The 21211-nt window shown below is 48.8% G+C and overlaps 2 protein-coding genes across 3 annotated transcripts in view; both read right to left on the bottom strand.

The window, feature by feature from the left end:
• Positions 1 to 8076: 8076 nt before the first annotated feature.
• On the bottom strand, positions 8077 to 21207 carry LOC146507608 (uncharacterized). Its single transcript, XM_085176738.1, has 2 exons — positions 18895 to 21207; positions 8077 to 18859 (listed from the first exon to the last, which is right to left on the bottom strand). Exons 1-2 carry the CDS (start codon positions 20061 to 20063, stop codon positions 18799 to 18801), a joined length of 1230 nt encoding a protein of 409 aa, XP_085032864.1. The 5' UTR covers positions 20064 to 21207; the 3' UTR covers positions 8077 to 18798.
• Positions 8077 to 21211, bottom strand: part of wdr26a (WD repeat domain 26a) — a 28098-nt gene continuing 14963 nt past the window's right edge. For both annotated transcript variants that reach the window (XM_085176705.1, XM_085176704.1), the window contains exon 14: positions 8077 to 10405. In XM_085176705.1, the coding sequence (XP_085032831.1) occupies positions 10383 to 10405 (23 nt within the window). In that variant the 3' untranslated portion in view covers positions 8077 to 10382. The remainder of the gene's footprint in view (positions 10406 to 21211) is intronic.

The raw sequence follows: 21211 nt of genomic DNA, 5'->3' as shown, positions 1-21211 counted from the left end.
CGTCAGGTTCAGAGGTTTTTGTCAGTGTTTTGTAACTCAGAGTTTCTCTTATTGTCTGCACCAATAGAGATCAATGAAAGTGGCTGACGTTGTGTATTTTATTGTGTAGTTTGCGTACGTGCACTCAGCTGCTGCTCTTTGATTTCAACACTTTCCAACAAACAGATTTACTGACAGTTTTCCAACGTTGACCTCAGCTGTGTGATCGCACTGAGGTGCAGTTGAGATAACTGATCCAGCTCTGAGACTTATTCTGCATACAGGACCAACCACACACACACACACACACACACACAGTCTCTTCACCCGTTGCAGTCGTGTGCTGTACCAACAGGAACCTGAATAAATGTTTTCGTTCCGTTACACTTCCTGTCATTCCTGTGATGAAGGCGTCTGTACGTGTAATTAAAAAGAATCATTTGGAGTAAGAAGCTGAGATGTGCAGATTTCTCATCACCACAGAGAAACTAAAGCTGACTCTGAGGTGCAGAAACTGGCCGTTTGTCTCCAAACAACTTCAGTCTGCACTTCAGCTTTTTTCTCAAAATAATTTTCAACTTAACTTTGAAATCTCAACTTTATTCTCAACATGATCAATGACATATTTTCTTAATGTAACCTTAGTCCTCTGTACTGCTGTACACCAGCTTTTTAAATGTATTTCATCAGGAGGTGAAGAACTTTTTCTGTTTGCAGAGAGTTTGAAAAAGTATTTTTGTTTGCCGTCTCTCCTGGACGTCCAATCATTTGATTATATTTTAGATTTTTATAGTTTTGATTAAAAGTTTAAGATTGTTTACTAGTAAACAATCTACTGCCTCTCTCAGATGTAATGAGGGACAAATGTAATCTCTTTCAGTACGACAACAGCAAGGAAAAACTTGTGCATATAAATGTGACCAGAGGTGGCCAACTCCAGGCCTCGAGGGCCGGTGTCCTGCAGGTTTTAGGTCTCACCCTGGGTCAACACACCTGAGTCACATGATGAGCTCATTACCAGCCTCTGGAGAACTTCAGTACATGTTGAGGAGGTCATTTAGCCCTTTAGATCAGCTGTGATGGATCAAGGACACATCTAAAACCTGCAGGACACCGGCCCTCGAGGCCTGGAGTTGGACACCCCTGAACTAGAGAGTTCATCAAGATCTAACAAATAAAAGGATGACTGTATCAAGAACCTCATACGATTATATGGTTGGGGCTCACCTTCTCAGATTAATCTGTGTCACCAAATAATTATAATATAAAACTGTGAAATCACATATTTTGCATTTTTGGTGTTTTATTGTTTACTGAAAAAACCACAGCCTGCACAGTTTGGTGTGGAAGAAGTGACGAAAAACAAAGTAAAGATCGAGATAGCAAACATGTTAGCTGCTGCTGCTGCTGCTGATAACAGAACAAGCAGGATCTCATAAGGAGCCCACAGCCACAGGAGGCTGCAGCTGTGGAGACGTGCAGGCAGAAGGACAGCAGCCCCAACAACAGAGTAAGGATGAGGTGGAGGTAAGGAAACAGGTGGAGAGGTATAACAAGGAAGAAAGGTTCAGATGGGATTTCCAGATACAGACGAATGGTGACGGCTAACCGGACACAGCGGTGGTGGACAAGCAGAAGAAGAGAGCTGTAGTGATACTGAGTGATGGCCACATCAGGAAGAACGAGGACATGTGGGGGTGAAGGTAACAGTGATCCCCGAGGTAATCGGAGCACTCAGAGCGGTCCAAACCTGGGCGAGTGGCTCCAGCAGATCCCGGGAACAACGTTGGAGATCTCTGTCCTGAAGAGCGCAGTCCTGGGAACAGCTAAGATACCGCAGGACCCTCAAGCTCCCAGGCCTCTGGTAGAGGACCCGAGCTTGAAGGGTATAGATGAAGGATATAGATGAAGGATATAGGTGTTGCATCACTCAAAATATACATAAAATGTACGCAATTTTTCCGACAGTCAACAAATACATGTAGATTTCTCAGGACTAATTTTCTCCTTAAAGAGTTGTAGATCAGCAGAGTGATTGTTTCCTGCACATGAACAGCACTTATTAGTAGTAGTAGTAGTAGTAGAATGCTGAATCAGTATTCAGACTATTAAGATTTAAACCTTTATTAATACAAATGCTTTACAGTCATTCAAATATGATCTAAATCTTTATTATTATTTATATATTATTGCAGCTTCTTCATGCATTGTTGTGAGTGCTGCATAATGACGGTGTCATCAGGCAGAACGTTCATGTTGCTGTGATCTGCATGTTTCTCTTATTGTGGTGCATTTGCATGGGTTTGGTTTTATTTGTTTTAGATTTTTATTTTGTTGTGTAAATGTTTAACTGTTAGCTTTTGTCACGTCAACATTGTTTCCCTAACACACCTCAGATTGGCTCATTAACACATAAACAGAGAGCGGAGCTGGAGACAGATGTTAGAGTTGCAGCTGTTCACCGCCTCCACTGCAGCCTGCTAGAGAAAGAAGCCTGACATGCGGCTCACTACGAGCCGCAGCCCTGTGAGTGATCTCGGGGATTTCTTTGGTGTGATGACGAGTGTCAGTGTGCAAATGTGTAAGATAGTGGCTGCACATGGACGGTACTTCAGATGATGTCAGGGTTCATGTTTTCGTCTTTTTGAGATTATGTTTATCTCCCTGCTTTTGGTTCTGATGGTCGTGCTCTTGTTTTGTTGTCGTGGTCCTGGGTCGTCCAGTGTCTGTGTCCTGGTTTTATATCCTCGTGTTTAGTATTGTTCGTGGTTCTGCTGTCGTGTCTCTCGTGCATGTTAAGTTCTGTCTCCTGCTGTGTCACTCCCCCTGTTCTCTGTGTGTGTCGACTGTTTCCTGTTTTATTGTGGTGGTCCTTCATCCTGTGTTCAGTGTATTTAGTTTTGCTTCCTGCCTGTCTCATCAGGTCTGATCAGTCAGCTGTGTCCCCTTGTTATCATGTATTCAAGTCTTCAATATGTTCATTGTCGTTTCCACATTAGCAGTTGGTTCTTGTCGTGTATCCCGAGTTTAAGACGCTTATTTCTAGTTAACCTTTTGTTTCTGTCTTTCAGTATTCATGCACTTTGTTTTTAGTTGATCTTTCACAGCAAATAAAGCTTCTGCTTCGAGTCTCTGAGTCCTGCAGTTGGGTCACACTCCTGCCTGCCTCACAGCTCATGACAGTTTAACTGCTGTCAGTCAAACAGATTCAGGAGCTGCTCCTGACAAACCAGGAAGTGAACGCGGTCATCTTTAAATATGCATTTCTGTGATTGACACACACAATGTTTTATGGGGTCACTTAAACTTGTCTTTCTTTCAGGTATTTCTCAGGAAATAAGACAAATTGTACTGTAAGTACTTTTAAGTACGGCGTAAGTAATTTTGTGCATAATCAATGTTCTACTACTCAACTTTATTTTGATTTTTTATATATTTTATTTATATTTTATATATTTTTATTTTGATATCAAATATCAAATATATAAAATGATACAGTAACATTTCTGGTCACTCAGAACGGTTCTTGGAAGGTTGCAGAGACTTATTCCCCTCGTCACCTTTTACGTCATACACATGTGATGTACATTGATGTATTGATGATGTAAAAGGTGACGACCTGTAGCAAACATTCAGCACTGCACCAGTTTACACGTGACCACAATGAGGTTTTTCAGCATGTCCGTGGAGTTGATTCCAGGGAAAAGAGGCTTGAAATGACTGATCAGGTAAATGACTGCTGTTGTGTCACTACAGGAGACGCACGTGTCTGAAACGTGCACACGCCACAGCTGCTTCACACATTCTCAAAGAGGCGTGGCCATTTTAATTAACAGAAAAATAAGCTTCACTGTGACCTATTACAGACTGAGAATCGCTACATTATGATCTGTGTTTATGATCTTCACAGCATGCAGAGGGTATCCAGACAGGGCTGTCCACTCGCTTGTGTTATTTTTATCGAGCCACCAGCAGCAGTCTGAAAATACAGACCATAAGATACGCCCATATGCTGATGATGCATCACTGTTTCACAGGAACTCACAAACCTCGCTCCTAAAGACGATCACACTTAAAGGTAAGTTTCAAGTTTTTGGGGTCCTAGTCCCTAAGGACCCCAAAGCACTTTACACATCCAGTCAGCCACACATTCACACACTGGTGATGGCAGCTACAATGCCCTGGGGCACACTGACAGAGGTGAGGCTGCCGGACACTGGCGCCACCGGGCCCTCTGACCACCACCAGTAGTCAACGGGTGAAGTGTCTTCCCAAGGACACAACAACCAAGACTGTCGGAGCCGGGGCTCAAACCGGCAACCTTCCAATTACAAGGCGAACTCCCAACTCTTGAACCACGATCGCCCCATGTCTGATTTATACCATGTAGGTATAAATCTTTCTGCCACTCCCTGGTGTGGAGTCAGGTTCATTTAACACTGTAGAGGATGAGCTCACACGTGTTTGCCGCCTCCCTGATCTCCTACTTTTCTGTATGTTTGTCACACTTAAACGTTTCGGATCATCGAACAAATGTAAATATTGGACAAAGATAAGTGAACGCAAAATGCACTTTCTGAATTAAGGTGTTTATTTTAATGGGAACAAAAATACAAGAACAGCTTAAACAAATTGAAATGAAGACTTTGGAGTGGGCTGGTCAAAGGTGCTGTGGCGCAACCTTCAAACAGGCGGTTCATGCTTAAAAACCCTCCATTGTGGCTAAATTACAACAATTCTCCAAAGTAGGCCCAAAGTCCTCCACAGCACTTTAAAGACTCATTGAAGTTCTCACAAACGCTTGATTGCAGTTGTTGCTGCTGAGGGCGGCTCAAGCAGTTAGTAAGTTTAAGGAGCAATCACTTTTCATGTAGGACCATGTAGGTTTGCATCTTTATCAAAGAATTAAGGAAGCGGAACCGGCTGTTCAAACCCCCCCAAGGCTGCCTGCTGGGATTGAAACGATGGGACGAGGCGTGAGTTTCTCAAAATGGGCTCATTGAGTGCAGCATGGATAATATCTTGGAGAAGCTTACAGCTGCTGTGAAACTCAGAACAAGACCTGAGTGAAAAACTGGATTACATCTGGAGGGGCTAGCTCGAATAACACCTTTGAGCACAAATTCGATCACATCTTGGGGAAGTGCACTACGGTCGTGAGTTCTCAGAATCGTCTCTTTGAGCACAAGAATGACAACATCACGGAGCGTAAGTTTGATAACATCATAGAAAGCTCACGGCTCTCCAACGGGAGATTGAGAGACCAGTGTTGGACTGTTAGAACAGCTTTGAAATTCATATGAGTTGTTCGCACTAAAGTAAAAACCATCATCACTTCAGGCTGGAGCTGAACAAAACACCCTGATAACGACTGTGTTTAGACTGTTCCTTCCCATTCCATGTAAGGCCACCTGGGTTGGCTGGAAGACTGTTTACTTAGCCTGGCAGGGCGAAGGACACTGTCTCAGCTGAACTATGGACACGCACACACATACACACACACTGATCCCCCCTCCCTTTCCAAACGCCTTCGATGCTTGTGCCCTCCCGGGGAAGATGGCGGTCGACTGGACTAGCGCAGACATGCTGCAGGACTGGATGCGCTGTCTACACCGGCTCTCTCTTACCCTTTACCCGCCCCTGTTGCTTGTCTTGTGTTTCTATGGTGTATTGATAGTCATGTGCTTTTTGTGCTGAGGAGTTTTTTCTGTTATCAAACTGTTCTCCCACTAGGAGCTCAGTCTGAGTGGAGTTTTTCTCTCCTCCTCTCACCTCATGTTATGTATTTTCGTTGTTTTTTTCCTATCAGCCTACATCTCTGACATGTCTCCCGAATGTGATGTTTGTGTAAAGATTGGTCAGAAGGTTCCTTTGTAAGTGCGCATGCGCCATTAGCGTGCTGCCTGCTGTAACCCTAATTTCCTTCGGGATTAATAAAGTATTCTGATTCTGATTTTCCACCTTATTTTGTGTTTACTCTTGTTATCTTTGTCTAATATAAAAAATGTTTTCTTGAAACATTTTAGTGTGACAAACATATAAAAAAATAAACAACAGGACTGCATGTCACTCGTGGGGTATATATCATTAGAAGGATGATTCTGCCTAAATTAATGACTTGTCTTCCCCAGTAAACTTCTAAACAATAGAGTGCTATATTTCAAAATGAATGAAATCCAGATTATTAGCCGGCCGGTGGCTGAACTACAAGAAGAAATCTGTGGAAAAGCAAAAGTCTGCCACAGGCCCGTGGGGCGGGGCATCGAGGTGAGGGAACAACCCAGACCTGTTTGTCTTGTCCCTGTACTGGCTGCTGCTGTGACACAGTGTGCAGAGGAGACTCTACTCTCTGTGCTGCTCTGCACTCCGAGGTGCTCCAGAGTGATGGTGTGGTGGGCCCCACACCCCTTGTGGTGGGGTGGGGTGTGGGAAACGGCGGTGCCTGCTGAGCTGGTTGTTTCCTGGCTCTCTTTCCAGGGTTAGTTCTCTACCTCCCTCATATAACACATCACACATGCAGAGTCTTGATGGAGAGGTGCGGTGGCGTAGGTCACTGTGGGCAGGGCTGTTATAGTTGCCTTGCTGGCATATCACCTGGTGGGCGGGGCTGCTGCAGCGGCCCCTTTTATCCCTTCGCTGCTATTTGACCTTCAATTTTATCAGCAACAACAGCAACAGATGGCCCCGCCCCTCCCTGAGCCTGGTTCTGCTGGAGGTTTCTTCCTGTTAAAAGGGAGTTTTTCCTTCCCACTGTCGCCAAAGTGCTGCTCATAGGGGGTCATATGATTGTTGGGTTTTTCTCTGTATGTATTATTGTAGGATCTACCTCACAATATAAAGCACCTTGAGGTGACTGTTGTTGTGATTTGGCGCTGTGTCAATAAAATGAATTAAACTTAGAGGTCAAAGGACCTGTGAGTGTATGGCTGCGGGCAGAAAGGATCTTTACAAGATCTTAAAAAAAGATATATATATATTTAAAACAAAGAAAAGTACATACAGGGCATATAAAAGTTCGAATTAAAAAAACTCAGATTGTGGCCACGGAAAAGAGTTTTAAGAAGTGACTTAAAAATGCTCATTGAAGATGTTGGTCTAAAATACAGCTCTGTCCCCTCTGAGCTGTGTCCTCAGCTCGTCAGCTGCTCTGAGTGACTGGAGTGTAAATGTAGGAGCCCGGAGACGACAAAGAATAATAAAATGAAGGGAGCCAGTGCAGTGAGGCCAAAGCAGAAGATGTAAAACTGGCTAACAAAAAGTATTTTCTCAGGTAGGTGGGACTGAATGCCTGCACAGTGCCAAACCACATATATTGTGCTCCACTGTATTGAAGGCAACTATTAAAACTGTAATCAAAATAAATTCATAGTGTACTTTTTTCCCTTCTACTTTCAACTGCTCCCTTTAGGAGCCACCTTCATCCCACCTGCATCCTCGTGTCCTTCAGTACATCTGTGAACTTCCTCTGTGCTCTGGCTCGTTTGCTCCTGCCTGGTAGGATGCATGTTTTCTGCTCTTTCATTTAAGTGAGGTATTTTTAAGTCACTCCACATGTGGCCCATACCCCAGAAAGTACAGGGTACGTACGATGTAAGAAGTGTAAATATTGTTTGTTTTTCTGAAATATTACCAGAAAATTGTGCAGTAGTTGAAATCACTGACAGTAGAGTTTGTCTCTTTTCCTGAGCTGGTCACACAAAAGCAACAAGACAGCAGCTTCTTTCTGCGGCGCCTGAGAAGATTCGGCATGAACCCCAGAATACTTACCAACTTCTACAGATGCACCATTGAAAGTATCCTGACTGGTACGGCAGCTGTAACGCTGCAAAGCTCTGCAGAGGGTGGTGAGATCAGCACCGGGACTGAATAATCAACCATGCAGTTTCTCTACACACAGCTGCACGAGGCTGTTCGATCGAGCCACAGACTCGTCACACTCCTGCTGCATCCAGACATAGAGACAGTTTCTACCCACAAACCATCAGGAACTGCTGACCTTCTGCACCTTTACAGGTAAATGACAACAACACTTGATACGATCCCTCGGTTCCTAATTACAAACTCTGAACAACGATGCAAAGGAGGCTGCACAGTGAAACCTTTAAAACCCCAAATGCTTTATTTAAAATCTGGACACATAATTCTAGAACTAGACTGAATAGTACAATCACTTTTTGCAATAACACATTAAAACTGAATTCCAGGCAGAAACTGCCTGCAAGCAAACACAGTTACTACTTTGGCTTCTTGACTGAAGAGAAGAAGCCTGAAATGATCACAGAAGCAGAAACTCAAACACCACGTGTGGGCTGTGGGAGAGATGTGCACTGTGTGTGTCTGTGTGTGTCTGTGTGATGGAGGAGCGAAGCTGCTGATGGCTACAGTTATGTCCGGGGAGACAACAGGGTTCCCACCGTCTTCCAGCTGTTGCTCACACCTGGAAAGAATCTGAATAGACTTACAGTATAAAAGCTGTTTGGATAAAAATTGATCTGCATTATTCAAATTTCAGCTGTTTGTCCAATTTCAGGAGCACCGAGTGTGAAGCTCTAAACGAGTCGTGTTAACAAACAGAAACCAGACGCGGGAAACACAAATATGAGAATAACACAACTGTGTATCACACATGGAGGAAGACTGTTCTTTGACCCGAGACAGGAAACATTTGGAAACTCAGATTAAGTCGCACGTTCTGTCATTTTGTTCGCTTCCTACTGATGTGTTGAACATTAAAGACTGTTTTCTTTTTTATCTTAAGAAAATGTAATTTACAAAATGACGTGGATCCCAAATAATAAAGATTCCTTTAAGCTACAGAGATGCAGCGGCTGATATTCCAGAGCAGACGATGAACTGCTCGTCTGACTGAATTAATAACAGAGATGTTCTGTTTTTATGTGTCTGTCTTTACTGAGTAATCCCACAAACACTGGAGGAAGGAGGTGAACCTCGAGCTGCTTTGAATCAAACCGATGTCATTTTCACAGGAGCCTTTACGTAGATGTGCACAGCTACAAACATCAGTCCACCGTGATAAACGGACTGACTCTTATATAGTGCTTTATACACATTCACTTCAAGTGCTTTCTATCTAAATGCATCAGAGGAGAGAAACGTGGGTTTAGTATCCTGCCCAAGGATATTTGTCTTGCAGACTGGGGGAGCCAGGGTTCGAACCATCGAGCCGGCTCTTCCTCCTGACCTGCAGCCACTCGTAAATGAAGGAAGTCAGGAAAGTTGTTTTCTACTACAAACATTCTCTCAATGGACCAAAACAAACTGAGAAAAGCCAAATAAATGCACGACCCAGATCTCAACCACAGTGCTGCTTCACTAACAGTTCAAGGAAATGAACCTGCGGGTGGTCACCCCAGCATGCAATCAGTGTGTTCAAAAACGACGTGCCAGCAGTTTCAGTTTAGTCAGCCTGGGTTTGTTAGACGATTGTGTTATTATTTACACACTGTTCATGGAGATTTAGTGTCAAAAGGTTCACTGACAGCTTCATGTAAACACATCTGTTTCTTTAAATGCTACACCTCCACTCAGAACCAACAGCATCAATAAAGATGACAGACGATGAAACAGATAGCAGTCTCTCTCCAAACACACACACACACACACACACACACAGACACACATCATGACTGTTGTTTGTACAGAGGAAGGAAACAGGCTGAAACACAATCAAAGAGCAAAGAGTGAAAACATGAATTAAAGGAAACTCCACACTTGAACAGAGGAAACAACATCCCATAATCCACGTATGATGACACAGCTGCACACATCAGCTGCTGTATGCCCTCACGAAACAGCAAAGCACTTGACACACTTGAACACTGCGAGTGTAAAACATGAGTTATGCAGATTCCTATGCAACATGCTCCTGGGACACGTCTCTGGGTTTAAGCAGGAAAGCACGACGGAGCCAAAGCCATGAAACTGCACATTTAAAAATAAACAAAACCAAAAACAGACTATAGCAGTTAAAAGATTCTCTTCGAGTGGGTCTCACTTCCACCAACCATCGCTGCAGCTAGAGTCTCACAAAAGGTTCAGTGACGGAGTTTCTTCATGTGAGAACTCAGAGCTCAGAGACCAACCCTCCACCGGGCACCTAGCACTACTCAGTGAACTACTCAGGAATAAATAATGGATTTGATAATAAAGCAGGAGGTTGGTGGTCCTGTGTCGTTCTAGGGAACGGGTCCACATTGGAGGAGAAGGTGGGTCAGATGTCCTGGAGCCCGGCCTCGAGTTCGACAGCTCGTGTTGTGACACCCAGGCGCGCCCCACTACAGGCCACGCCTTCAAGATGCAGCTGTCCAATTAAAAACGTCCCCACTTTATGCATTCAAGTGTCTACAGAGTCTCAATGCTTTCAGGGTGTTAGCGGCAGATCATCAGCTGTCCATGCTGCAACACTCTGCAGGATAAGAAACACACGTTACTCATCATCATCATCATCGTCAGTGATTACAGGCTGCTGGGCGTCACTTTGAACAACAGCTCCTCACAGCGCCTGAGAATATTAGTTACTGGTCATGTATGTGAGCTAGATAAAGGGCTAAACTGGTACAGATTAAAGTCCTGTACAAGTGCTTTCATTAGTCAATAAGACTAGAAACACATATTAATGTAATTATATTACATTATGTTCTGAGTATTAACCTATATTAGTCACAGGCCTTTAAACCAACCCAGATTAGCAAGTGCCACGATCGAGAGGGGAGCTGCACAACAGGTATGACTGATAAGATCCGACCTGCAAGGTCACTCGCAGGGAAGATACCTGGGCGAGTCCCCTCACCCAGATCGACTCGCTCCAGAACGTTGGGTTACTTAACGTAATCCCTGGTTCTTTGATAACAGAGTGAGGTGTTTCACTATGGGAATCGCCTCGGTGTGACCAACTACGGAAGCTCCACTGACACCACGTCTGTCTATGACAGACTTGTCGAGCCGTGCTCAGGGCTCCGCCCCCTCATACTAACACGGCCGACCAGCTCCTCCTAACTCATTCCAAGCAGATTTCTTTCCGTGCCTAAGCAAGGAGGGAAGTGTTGGTGAAACACCTCACTCTGTTATCAAAGAACCAGGGATTACGTTAAGTAACCCAACGTTCTTTTTCTAACTTCGCTCGGTGTTTCACTATGGGAGATATGGCCCACTCCTGGATTGCGCCAGCTCCCGAAGCTACTCTCCAGTGCTACTCCAGGATCTCAGGTCGAACCTGAGGCACCAGAATCCAGCACTGTCTGAGCCAGGGATGACTGTGCAACATCCAGCCGATAAAACCGGACAAACGTGTGCGGCGTAGCCCAGCTTGCTGCTGCACAAATATCCTGGACTGATACACCTCTGAACAAAGCCCAGGATGTGGCCACACCCCTAGTGGAGTGTGCTCGGAGTCCCGGGGGGGCCTGCAAGCCCTTACAGCTATAAGCCAGAGCTATGGCCTCTACAATCCAATGAGCTAGCCTCTGGCGTGATACGGGCCTGCCTTTGTGAGTGGAGGCCCAGGAAACAAACAGCTGATCCGACTTCCTGAATCCAGCTGTTCTGTCAACATAAGTCCCCAAGGCCCGGACAGGGCACAAAGTGTTCAGCCTCTGCTCCCTCTCTGAAGAGAATGGAGGGGGGTGAAAAGCTAGGAGCTCTACTGTAGAGCACCTGTATGACGTTTCCAACACTTTAGGGACAAAGGCTGGGTTGAGCCTCAGGAGTGCTTTAGTGAGTCCCGGGGCCAGCTGTAGACAAGAAGGGTGAATAGACAGAGCCTGTAATTCTTTTTTTTTTTTTTTTTTTTTTTTTTTTTGCCTGTCCCGTTTGGCTCTTTTGCCATCAGAATTATTGTCTAAAGGCGAAGAAAGATGCCCAACGGATTTTCTTTACCAAATTGACCATCCCAGCTTTGCCGTAATGGTCCATTTGATTCACCTTTTATTCTTTATTTTATTTTCACTTGCTGAATACGGGACAGACTTGACTGGGGGAAAGAAAAGGGAGAAAGAAAGAGGGAAAGAAAAACAGTTGAGAAGAGGGACGGGGGAGAAGGGCAAAAAACAAAAACCAACAGAATAAGCAGAAGAAAAAAAAAAAATACATATATCGATCACCTGGATCACCTGTTGAGAAAGAAAAAAGAAAACAAGCAGAAGAAAACGAGAGTAATACAATAAACAACATCACAATGATATATGGGAATATGACAGTAAATACTAAATATTAAACATTATTGTGCAGCACGTAAGATCGACAGCACAGTGTGCATTGAGGTAGGAGCCAAAAAGGGTGTAGTTTGTGTGTGTGATCACCCGTGTGTACACCTGTGAGCATGGACGCGCTTGTTTTCTTAAAAGGTTCCCTCATGTAATGATCTGCTAGAGGGTGTGGGGGGCCACTGCCCCGTCCTCCAGGGCATGAAGCAGGTATGGAGGAGATCAAAACTCCAGACATCCAGAGGCCCTCAGAACACAAGAGACCAAGGAAGACCAACAGAGGGGCAGCCGTGCCACTGTCCCAGAAAGAGCTGAGGAGAGTCCCAGATGAGGGGTCACCCAGTAGCCACGGAGCAGAAGCCAGGGGGGGTTGCAGTGACGTGCCCGTGAGCTCCGCCGGCAGCCAGCTGTGCCTGAGTGACCGAGCCCCAGGCCGAGAGGCCGGGGGCACCCCACCTCCGAAGTGGCCCAAGCGAGCCCCAGGCTCCAGGCCCCGATAAGCAGCCGCCAAGGAGTGAGCCGGTGTGTACCCGGACGCCCACCCCCGGACACAAAGAACCACCAACGCACCGATGTCTGAGGGAGTCCGCCCCCGGCAGGGGAAGTGGTGGGGGGAGATAGGCCTCCAAACCTTGGAGGGCCTGAGCTGTCCTCAGAGAGGTGGCGTCTGATACCCAACCTGACATATGGACACAGACATACAGGCACACACAGATACAAACATCCATTCCCACCCTCATGCTCTCATATGCACTTACTCCACACTCAACCAACGTGGAGACAGACATAAAGAGACGCTGTACACACAATCACACTCCCCAAGCGTACTCTACGAACCGGGTCTAGGTACCCTTGCCCCTGGAGGGGGGAACTGCACCCAGACCCAGGTTGTGTTACCCTTTTCCCTGCGGTGGGGAGAAGCAGACCGCCCCGACTCCGCAGCAGCAGGGAGGCCCCACATTCTGGACCCCAGTTGGACGGCCAACTCCTCCTCCTAGCCCCCCTGCTCCAGCAGACCGCAGAGAACGAGGGTGAGAGAAGACTCCTAACCTCCCTCTACCCGCTCATTGTAGTGTTGATGTATGTGTGTTCTAAGGTGCATTTAAAACCCAGGAGGGCATGGAGCTACCTGCCAGAGAGCAGCAGGTAAGCGCATAGTCCCTCCTGCTAGCCCTCAATGTCTACGTGTATTTAAAATTGAGAGGTGGGCAACGACGCCAGGGGTGAGGTGTACACCCTGATGGTAATTGGGATTCCGTGTAGCGTGCCCACCCCCAAGATCCTATATGTATGTGTAATGAGAGTGTGAGTAATGTGAATGTTTAAGTTGCGGGATAAAATTGAGGCAGAGGCAGCCAGAAGGGGACAGAGGGGGGGGGGGGGGGGGTTACCTCCTCTGCACCCTGGTGACACACCCCTACTCCAAGGCCCTGCATGTGTGGGTGGTTGTGGTGGAGCGGGAAGAGGGAGGCAGCTGGAGATGGGGAGGGAAGGAAGGGAGGGGCAAGTGACCCCTCCCTGGGGCCAGCTCCCCCGCTGACCCCAGAGCCTGTAATTCACTAACTCACTTGGCTGTGGTTAGAGCCAACAGCAGAGTGGTTTTAAGAGAGAGAAACTTCAACCCCACTGCCCCAATAGGCTCAAAGGGGTGGTGGGAGAGGGCGTCTAAAACGACTGACACATCCCATAAAGGGACCAGTGGTCTAGAAACTGGGAGCGTTCGATGCGCCCCTCTCATGAAGTGACATACAAGGGGGTGCTCCCCGGCAGGTTTATCACCAAACCCCACGTGGCAGGCTGAAATAGCTGCTAAATAGACCTTTATAGTGGAAAAAGCTTTCCTTTTGTCCAGCAAGTAACAGAGGGCACTGTGTGTTTTTCTCGCGAGGCAAAGAGATCTACGGCAGCCCGGCCGTCCATCCATCCATCCATCTTCGTCTGCTTTATCCGAGGCCGGGTCGCGGGGGCAGCAGCCTAAGCAGAGAGGCCCAGACCTCCCTCTCCCCAGCCACCTCCTCCAGCTTATCCGGGGGAACACCAAGGCGTTCCCAGGCCAGCCGAGAGATATAATCTCTCCAGCGTGTCCTGGGTCTGCCCCGGGGCCTCCTCCCGGTGGGACATGCCCGGAACACCTCACCCAGGAGGCGCCCAGGGGGCATCCTTGTCAGATGCCCGAACCACCTCAGCTGGCTCCTTTTGATGTGGAGCAGCAGCGGCTCTACTCTGAGCCCCTCCCGGATGGCCGAACTTCTCACCCTATCTCTAAGGGAGAGGCCAGCCCCCCTTCGGAGGAAGCTCATTTCTGCCGCTTGTATCCGCCATCTCGTTCTTTTGGTCACTACCCACAGCTCGTGGCCATAGGTGAGGGTAGGGACGTAGATCGACCGGTAAATTGAGAGCTTCGCTTTTACACTCAGCTCCCTCTTCACCACGACGGACCGGTGCAGCGTCCGCATTACTGCAGCTGCAGCCCCAATCCGTCTGGCGATCTCCGGCTCCCTTCTCTCATCACTCGCGAACAAGACCCCGAGATACTTGAGCTCCTCCACTTGGGGCAGGAACTCATCCCCGACCCGGAGTGGGCACTCCACCCTTTTCCGGCTGAGAACCATGGCCTCAGATTTGGAGGTGCTGATCCTCATTCCCGCTGCTTCACACTCAGCTGCGAACCGTTCCAGTGCGAGCTGGAGGCCCTCACCTGATGAAGCCAACAGAACCACATCATCCGCAAAAATCAGAGATAAGATTCTGAGGCCACCAAAGTGAAAGCCCTCCGCCACTTGGCTGCGCCTAGAAATCCTGTCCATAAAAATTATGAACAGAACCGGTGACAAAGGGCAGCCCTGGCGGAGCCCATCACCCACCAGGAACGAGTCCGACTTATTGCCGGCAATGCGAACCAAGCTCTTGCAACGGTTGTATAGGGATTGAATGGCCCGTAGCAATGCGCCAGACACCCCATACTCCTGCAACACCTCCCACAGGACACCCCGAGGGACACAGTCAAATGCCTTCTCCAAGTCCACAAAACACATGTAGACTGGTTGGGCAAACTCCCATGCACCCTCAAGTATCCTTGAGAGGATAAAGAGCTGGTCCAGTGATCCGCGACCAGGACAAAAACCGCATTGTTCTTCCTGTATCCGAGGTTTGACTAGCGGACGAACTCTCCTTTCCAGCACCCTGGCATAGACTTTCCCAGAGAGGCTGAGGAGTGTGATCCCCCTGTAGTTGGAACACACCCTCCGGTCCCCCTTCTTAAAGATGGGGACCACCAACCCCGGTCTGCCAGTCCACGGGTACTGCCCCTGATCTCCACGCAACATTGCAGAGGCGTGTCAACCAGGACAGCCCTACAACGTCCAGAGCCTTCAGGAACTCGGGGCAGACCTCATCAACACCAGGGGCTCTGCCACCAAGGAGTTGTTTAACTGCCTCAGTGACATCGCCCCTGGAAATTGGTGGGTCATTCCCCTCATCCCCAGACTCTGCTTCCTCCTCGGAAGACGTGTCAGTGGGATTAAGGAGGTCCTCGAAGTATTCCTTCCACCGCCTGACAATTTTCTCAGTCGACGTCAGCAGCGCTCCGCCAGCACTATACACAGTGCAGGTAGAGCACCGCTTTCCCCTCCTGAGACGCCTGACGGTTTGCCAGAATCTCTTCGAGGCAGTCCAAAAGTCTTTTTCCATGGCCTCTCCGAACTCCTCCCACACCCGAGTTTTTGCTTTAGCCACTGCCCGAGCCGCATTCTGCTTGGCCTGTTGATACCTGTCGGCCGCCTCCGGAGTCCCACAGGCTAACCAAGCCCGATAGGACTCCTTCTTCAGCCTGGTGGCTCCCTTCACCTCTGGTGTCCACCATTTGGTTTGAGGATTACCACCACGGCAGGCACCAACCACCTTGCGGCCGCAGCTCAATGCAGCAGCTTCAGCAATGGAGACGCTGAACATGGTCCATTCAGACTCAATGTCCCCAGTCTCCCTCGGAATGCAGTTGAAGCTCTGCCGGAGGTGTGCGTTGAAGATCTCGCGGACTCGGGCCTCTGCTAGACGTTCCCAGCACAACGCGTTTAGGTGCACCAGGTCTGTCCAGCGTCCTCCCCCGCCACCTGATCCAACTCACCACCAGGTGGTGATCAGTTGACAGCTCAGCCCCTCTCTTTACCCGAGTGTCCAGAACATATGGTCGCAGGTCTGGTGATACGATTACAAAATCGACTTATGGCCTAGAGCGTCCTGGTGCCACGTGCACTTATGGACACTCTTATGTTCGAACAAGGTGTTCGTTATGGCCAAACTGTGATTTGCACAGAAGTCCAATAACAAAGCACTGCTCGGGTTCAGATCAGGGAGGCGGTTCCTCCCATTCACAACCCTCCAGGTCTCGCTGTCATTACCCACGTGAGCATTGAAGCCTCCCAGCAGCACAACAGAGTCTCCAGGTGGAGCACCTTCCAGCACCGAACAGTGGATTTCCTCTGGACAGGAGGTCCGCCCCCTGTTCAGAATTCCTGGCATGCGAGTTGCCCGAAGGGAGAGGAGCCGAGTGCTGCTCCACATAATTATTTCCCTGGCTAACCGGTGTAGCTGCCGGGAACGGGTGCCGCCCTGTCGGTTGATATAAGCAACTACAGTGGAGTTGTCTGTTTTCACTAAAATATGTTGACCCCGGAGATACGGCAGAAAATGCCGTAAGGCTAGGAGCAAACGCCATTCACTGCTCTGCCCATCATAGTTGCACCCCAACCTGACAGGGATGCATCTGTGGTCAGCGTCACCCTGGATGATACTGCCCCGAGAGGTACCCCCGCCGCAAGAGCTGTCGGGCTCCTCCAAGGCTGGAGAGCCGCAATACACGGCTGCGTTATTTTTACACCACAACTGAGATGTCGGCGAGGGCACAGCTGCAGAGAAGCGACCCACCGCTGAAAATCTCTCGTCATAAGCAGCCCCAAATGTACCATCGATATCACAGAGGCCATGAGGCCGAGGAGGCGGAGACAGAGTCGGAACCGCACGACTTTCCCCAGCTGAAAACGGGAAAGACAGTGAGTGAAGAATGCGATCCTCCGCTCTGAAAGTGTGATACGATAAGAGATGGAGTCTATTCTGAGCCCCAGATACTCTGTAAACTGTGCGGGTTCCAAGTGGCTCTTTTCCAGGTTGATTGTGAACCCAAGCTCTGTGAGGTGATTCACTACCACCTCGGAGTCTTTGATCGCCTGCTCGCGCGATCGTGAGCATATTAGATAATCGTCTATGTAAGAGAATATTCTGATGCCGCTGTTCCTTAACAGAGACAGCGCTGACTCCACACATTTGCTGAACACCCTTGGGGCTAGAGATAGCCAGAATGGGATAGTTTGAAACTCGTACGCTACGCTCTGATAAGCGAACCTGAGATATTTCCTGTGTGGAGGATAAATGGCGATGCGTCTGATAGGTCGATTGTAACAAACCAATCGCCTGTGTGAATTGAGCGACAAAGCGTGTTGTGTGTGAGCATTCTGAACGTGTACTCAAATGCTTGTTTAACACACGCAGATCCAGAATAGGACGGAGCGACGTTCCGTCCTTTTTCGGGATGAGGAAATAGCGGGAGTAAAAGCCCTGCTGAGCTTCTTTGCTCGGAACCGCTCCGATCGCCTGTTTGTGTAACAGGGAGGATGTTTCCTCCTCCAGCACATTCGCTGAATCGCCACTGGCCACAGAAGCTAACACTCCGCCGAATCTCGGTGGTTTTGTCGCAAACTGTAGTCTGTAACCATGGGAAATGGTTGACAAGACCCAGGGATGAACTGCGCATGCGCGCCACCGCTCCAGCCGCGCTGCGAGCGGGCCTCTGAAGACGCGGTAGCGTGACGTCACCCCTGTCTCCCGGAAGGAGTTGGGGCTCTCCCCCTCGGGAAGAGCGTGAGCTCCCCCTGCTGGGAACAAAGACAAATTGCAGTGATTTTCTTTTGTTTTTATTTTGAAACTGGGGGGGACATTCTGCCCTTGGCAAACTGCCTGGCTGCAGAAATGCACATTTTATTTCTTTTGTTACCCCCAAACCACAGTGAAGTGTCTGGTGACTCTGGGCAGTGCTTGGTGACACAGACAGAGTGCTTAGGAGTGTTTGGTGACACTGTGCCATTTGTCCACAAGTCTGTCCTCCCTGAACTGGAGGAGGAGACTGAGAGGGTGCTCCTAGTGAACTGGAAACTTCCGGAGACCCTGAACCTTGGAGTGATTTGGTTACCCCTTCTAACACCTTCCTTCTCTTTGGGGGAGAAAAGAGGGGTGACACAGAATGCTGCAGGTGTGCTAGGCTGACCGCTTCTTTTTCCCCTCTCCGGGGTGTGACAGCTTGTTCTTTGCAGCAGCTGCTGCAAAGGAATGCTTGCCCCAAGGTCTTCGGTTCTCTACCTTGGCCTGGTGGGCACCTGCTGGCCTCCTGCTCCTCTCTGCATTCTGACCCCACTCTGTCTCCCTCTCACAGCTGCTGCTGTTGCTGCAAAGCCAGCTCTTGGCACCTGCTGGGGCTGAGAGTTAGGTTTTCTGGGTAAGCAGAGGTTGAATGCTTCTCCCTCCTGCTTTCTGCGGGTGCTTGTTTCTCTCATTCTCTCCAGGGCTGGGCCAAAGAGACCCTTGGTTGGGTCATAGGCTGCATCCATGACCTCAGCCTTCTGAGGTCATGTCACCTAGGCCTGACAGGTTTAGCCACAAGGCTCTCTCACCCGAGACTGCAAGGCCCATAACGCGGCCACACCCTTGGAGTGGTCCCTTGGAGGAGCGAAGAATGAGATCATTAACCACGCAGATTTCATCCCAGAGGGCTGGGTTCAGGGAACCCGAGTCAAGCTGACGGCCCATGTCTTCCAGAATTTCTGCCTGATATGCTGATAGCAGTGTGACTCCATTAAGCGAGCATACTGACTGTGCAGCATATTTGTACGTCCTTTGATAAATAGATGTCGTGAGGCGATCTATCTTATTGGGCAAAGAAATGCTAGAAGAAGCTGAGATTGCCCTACGGTTAGGGTGAAGGTGATACGCCACTGAAGGCTCCACTGCTGGGGGTTCGGTCAGCCCCAGTTTACCCATCCCCTGGATCTCAAGCTTAGAGCAGCCCTTGGTCGGAAGCTTGCTTTTAAAAGGGCTTGACCAATAGCGACTCATTTCTTTCATGCAGGCCGGGACTGCTGGCAGAAGCTGCTTCGATGGTGGCAAGGCTGGTGGGAGCCTCTTGCCGTCATACAGGTCGCGTTCTGCCCCTTCGGCATCCTGGGCAGCTGGCCATGGGATGCCTAGCTTGGCAGCAGCCCGTTTGCAGACCTCGTACAAATTGCTGTCCACCGGTGGTGCAACTTCAGCCCCACTCGGTGGCCTGGACTGCTGGGGAGGAAAGGTAGAGTCATCCTCCTGTTCCTCATTCCATGTATCCAGGTCGAGGAGGTTGGAGTCGGCATTGCCCTCCGTGTCCTCGCTACCCGGCTCGCCCACGTTTTGATGGAGGAGGTCCTCGAACGATGGGGGCATGAGCGGGGACTCTTCTTCCATCATGTCCGCCCAGCTTGTGGAGGCTCGCGGATGACGGATATCGCTCGTAGCAGTGGCAGCCGACAGGCAGGGGTCCTGACTGTTCGTTACTGCTACTCTCGGCCTCCTTTCCAGGACTTTCTCTGGCATCAAAGCACAGTGTGGGAATCCCTGAGGGTCCGCCAGTGAAGCCTGAGCATGCTTGGCACCCATACAGACGATGCACATTGGATGAGGGTCCCTGCCCGAGATGGTGGCACTGCATGATGCGGGGCACGGGCGGGATGCAGCCTCTTTAGCCTTCGGCTCCGACCTTTTGGCGGGAGTAGGAGCCGTAGACATGGTTAGCGGAAAGGGGTGAGACTAGGCTACACCAGGCACATCTCGACACGTTAGCCTGTAAGTAGCTAGGACTAGCAGCGGGTGTTAAATCCGATCTAGTCGCGGGAGTCAGCTCGTCGTGACACGTTAGCTGCACTCCGCTAGCCAATATCGTTAGCAACTTAATGCTAACCGAACTCTAGGTCGACCAACAAGCTAATGCTAGTGAGACGCTAATGTGGTTCGTGGCCTGCTAACAAGTTAATGTTAGCCGGACACTGAACGAACAGCTCGCCGTAACGCGTTAGCCCGAGTCACACAACGTCGGCTACCTCGCTAACTAAAACCAGGAACCGCTGGGACAGCTCGCCTGACGCGGTTGCTGTTCCACAGTGCAACTCTAAGTACACTTCTTTCGAAGGACTTACTCAGCACGATCCAAACTGGAACCGGAAAAACTGCGTTCGGCAACGTACTCCTACGCTGGACGCCTGAGAACTGTTAAGCAGCTAATCAAGTTAGCCTGGATGCGCTGAGGGAGCTCAAAGTAGTTTCTCACGGGAAGAAAGCGAGAATGAGTTAGGAGGAGCTGGTCGGCCGTGTTAGTATGAGGGGGCGGAGCCCTGAGCACGGCTCGACAGGTCTGTCATAGACAGATGTGGTGTCATTGGAGCTTCCGTAGTTGGTCACGCCGAGGCGATTCCCATAGTGAAACACCGAGCGAAGTTAGAAAAAGAACCTCCTGCATTATCTACATCTGCTGACTCTGAGCTGCTGTATGCAGCACAGCTCACTGCCTCACTAAGCAGCAATGATAAATAAAGCCAGTGTTTCCACACCAAAATGCAGTTCCTGTAAGCCCCATGTTCTCCTTGAGAGAGGAGAAAGAAATCTTCTTTGTTCAAAATTCTTATTTAAATATTTCGATTTTTTTTTTTTTTGCTTTAATCTCAAATGTGACAAATGTACCTGACCACAGACATTAGAGAATACAAATGAATAAAAGTACAACACTGATGCTCAAACTTGGTCACAGAAGCCTTTGATTGGAACAGATCTGATCTGACTTTCAGCTGTGGGCCAATCACTGATTTTCCACAGAAGGACAGTTTATCAACTTTATTTTACCAGAATTCAATTTATTTCTTTTCTGGTCGAGACTGAACTTT

This window comes from Neolamprologus multifasciatus, chromosome 11 (genome assembly GCF_963576455.1).
Source record: "Neolamprologus multifasciatus chromosome 11, fNeoMul1.2, whole genome shotgun sequence".
NCBI classification, from domain to species: Eukaryota; Metazoa; Chordata; class Actinopteri; order Cichliformes; family Cichlidae; genus Neolamprologus; species Neolamprologus multifasciatus.
This window is presented reverse-complemented; position numbering and strand designations above follow the sequence as displayed.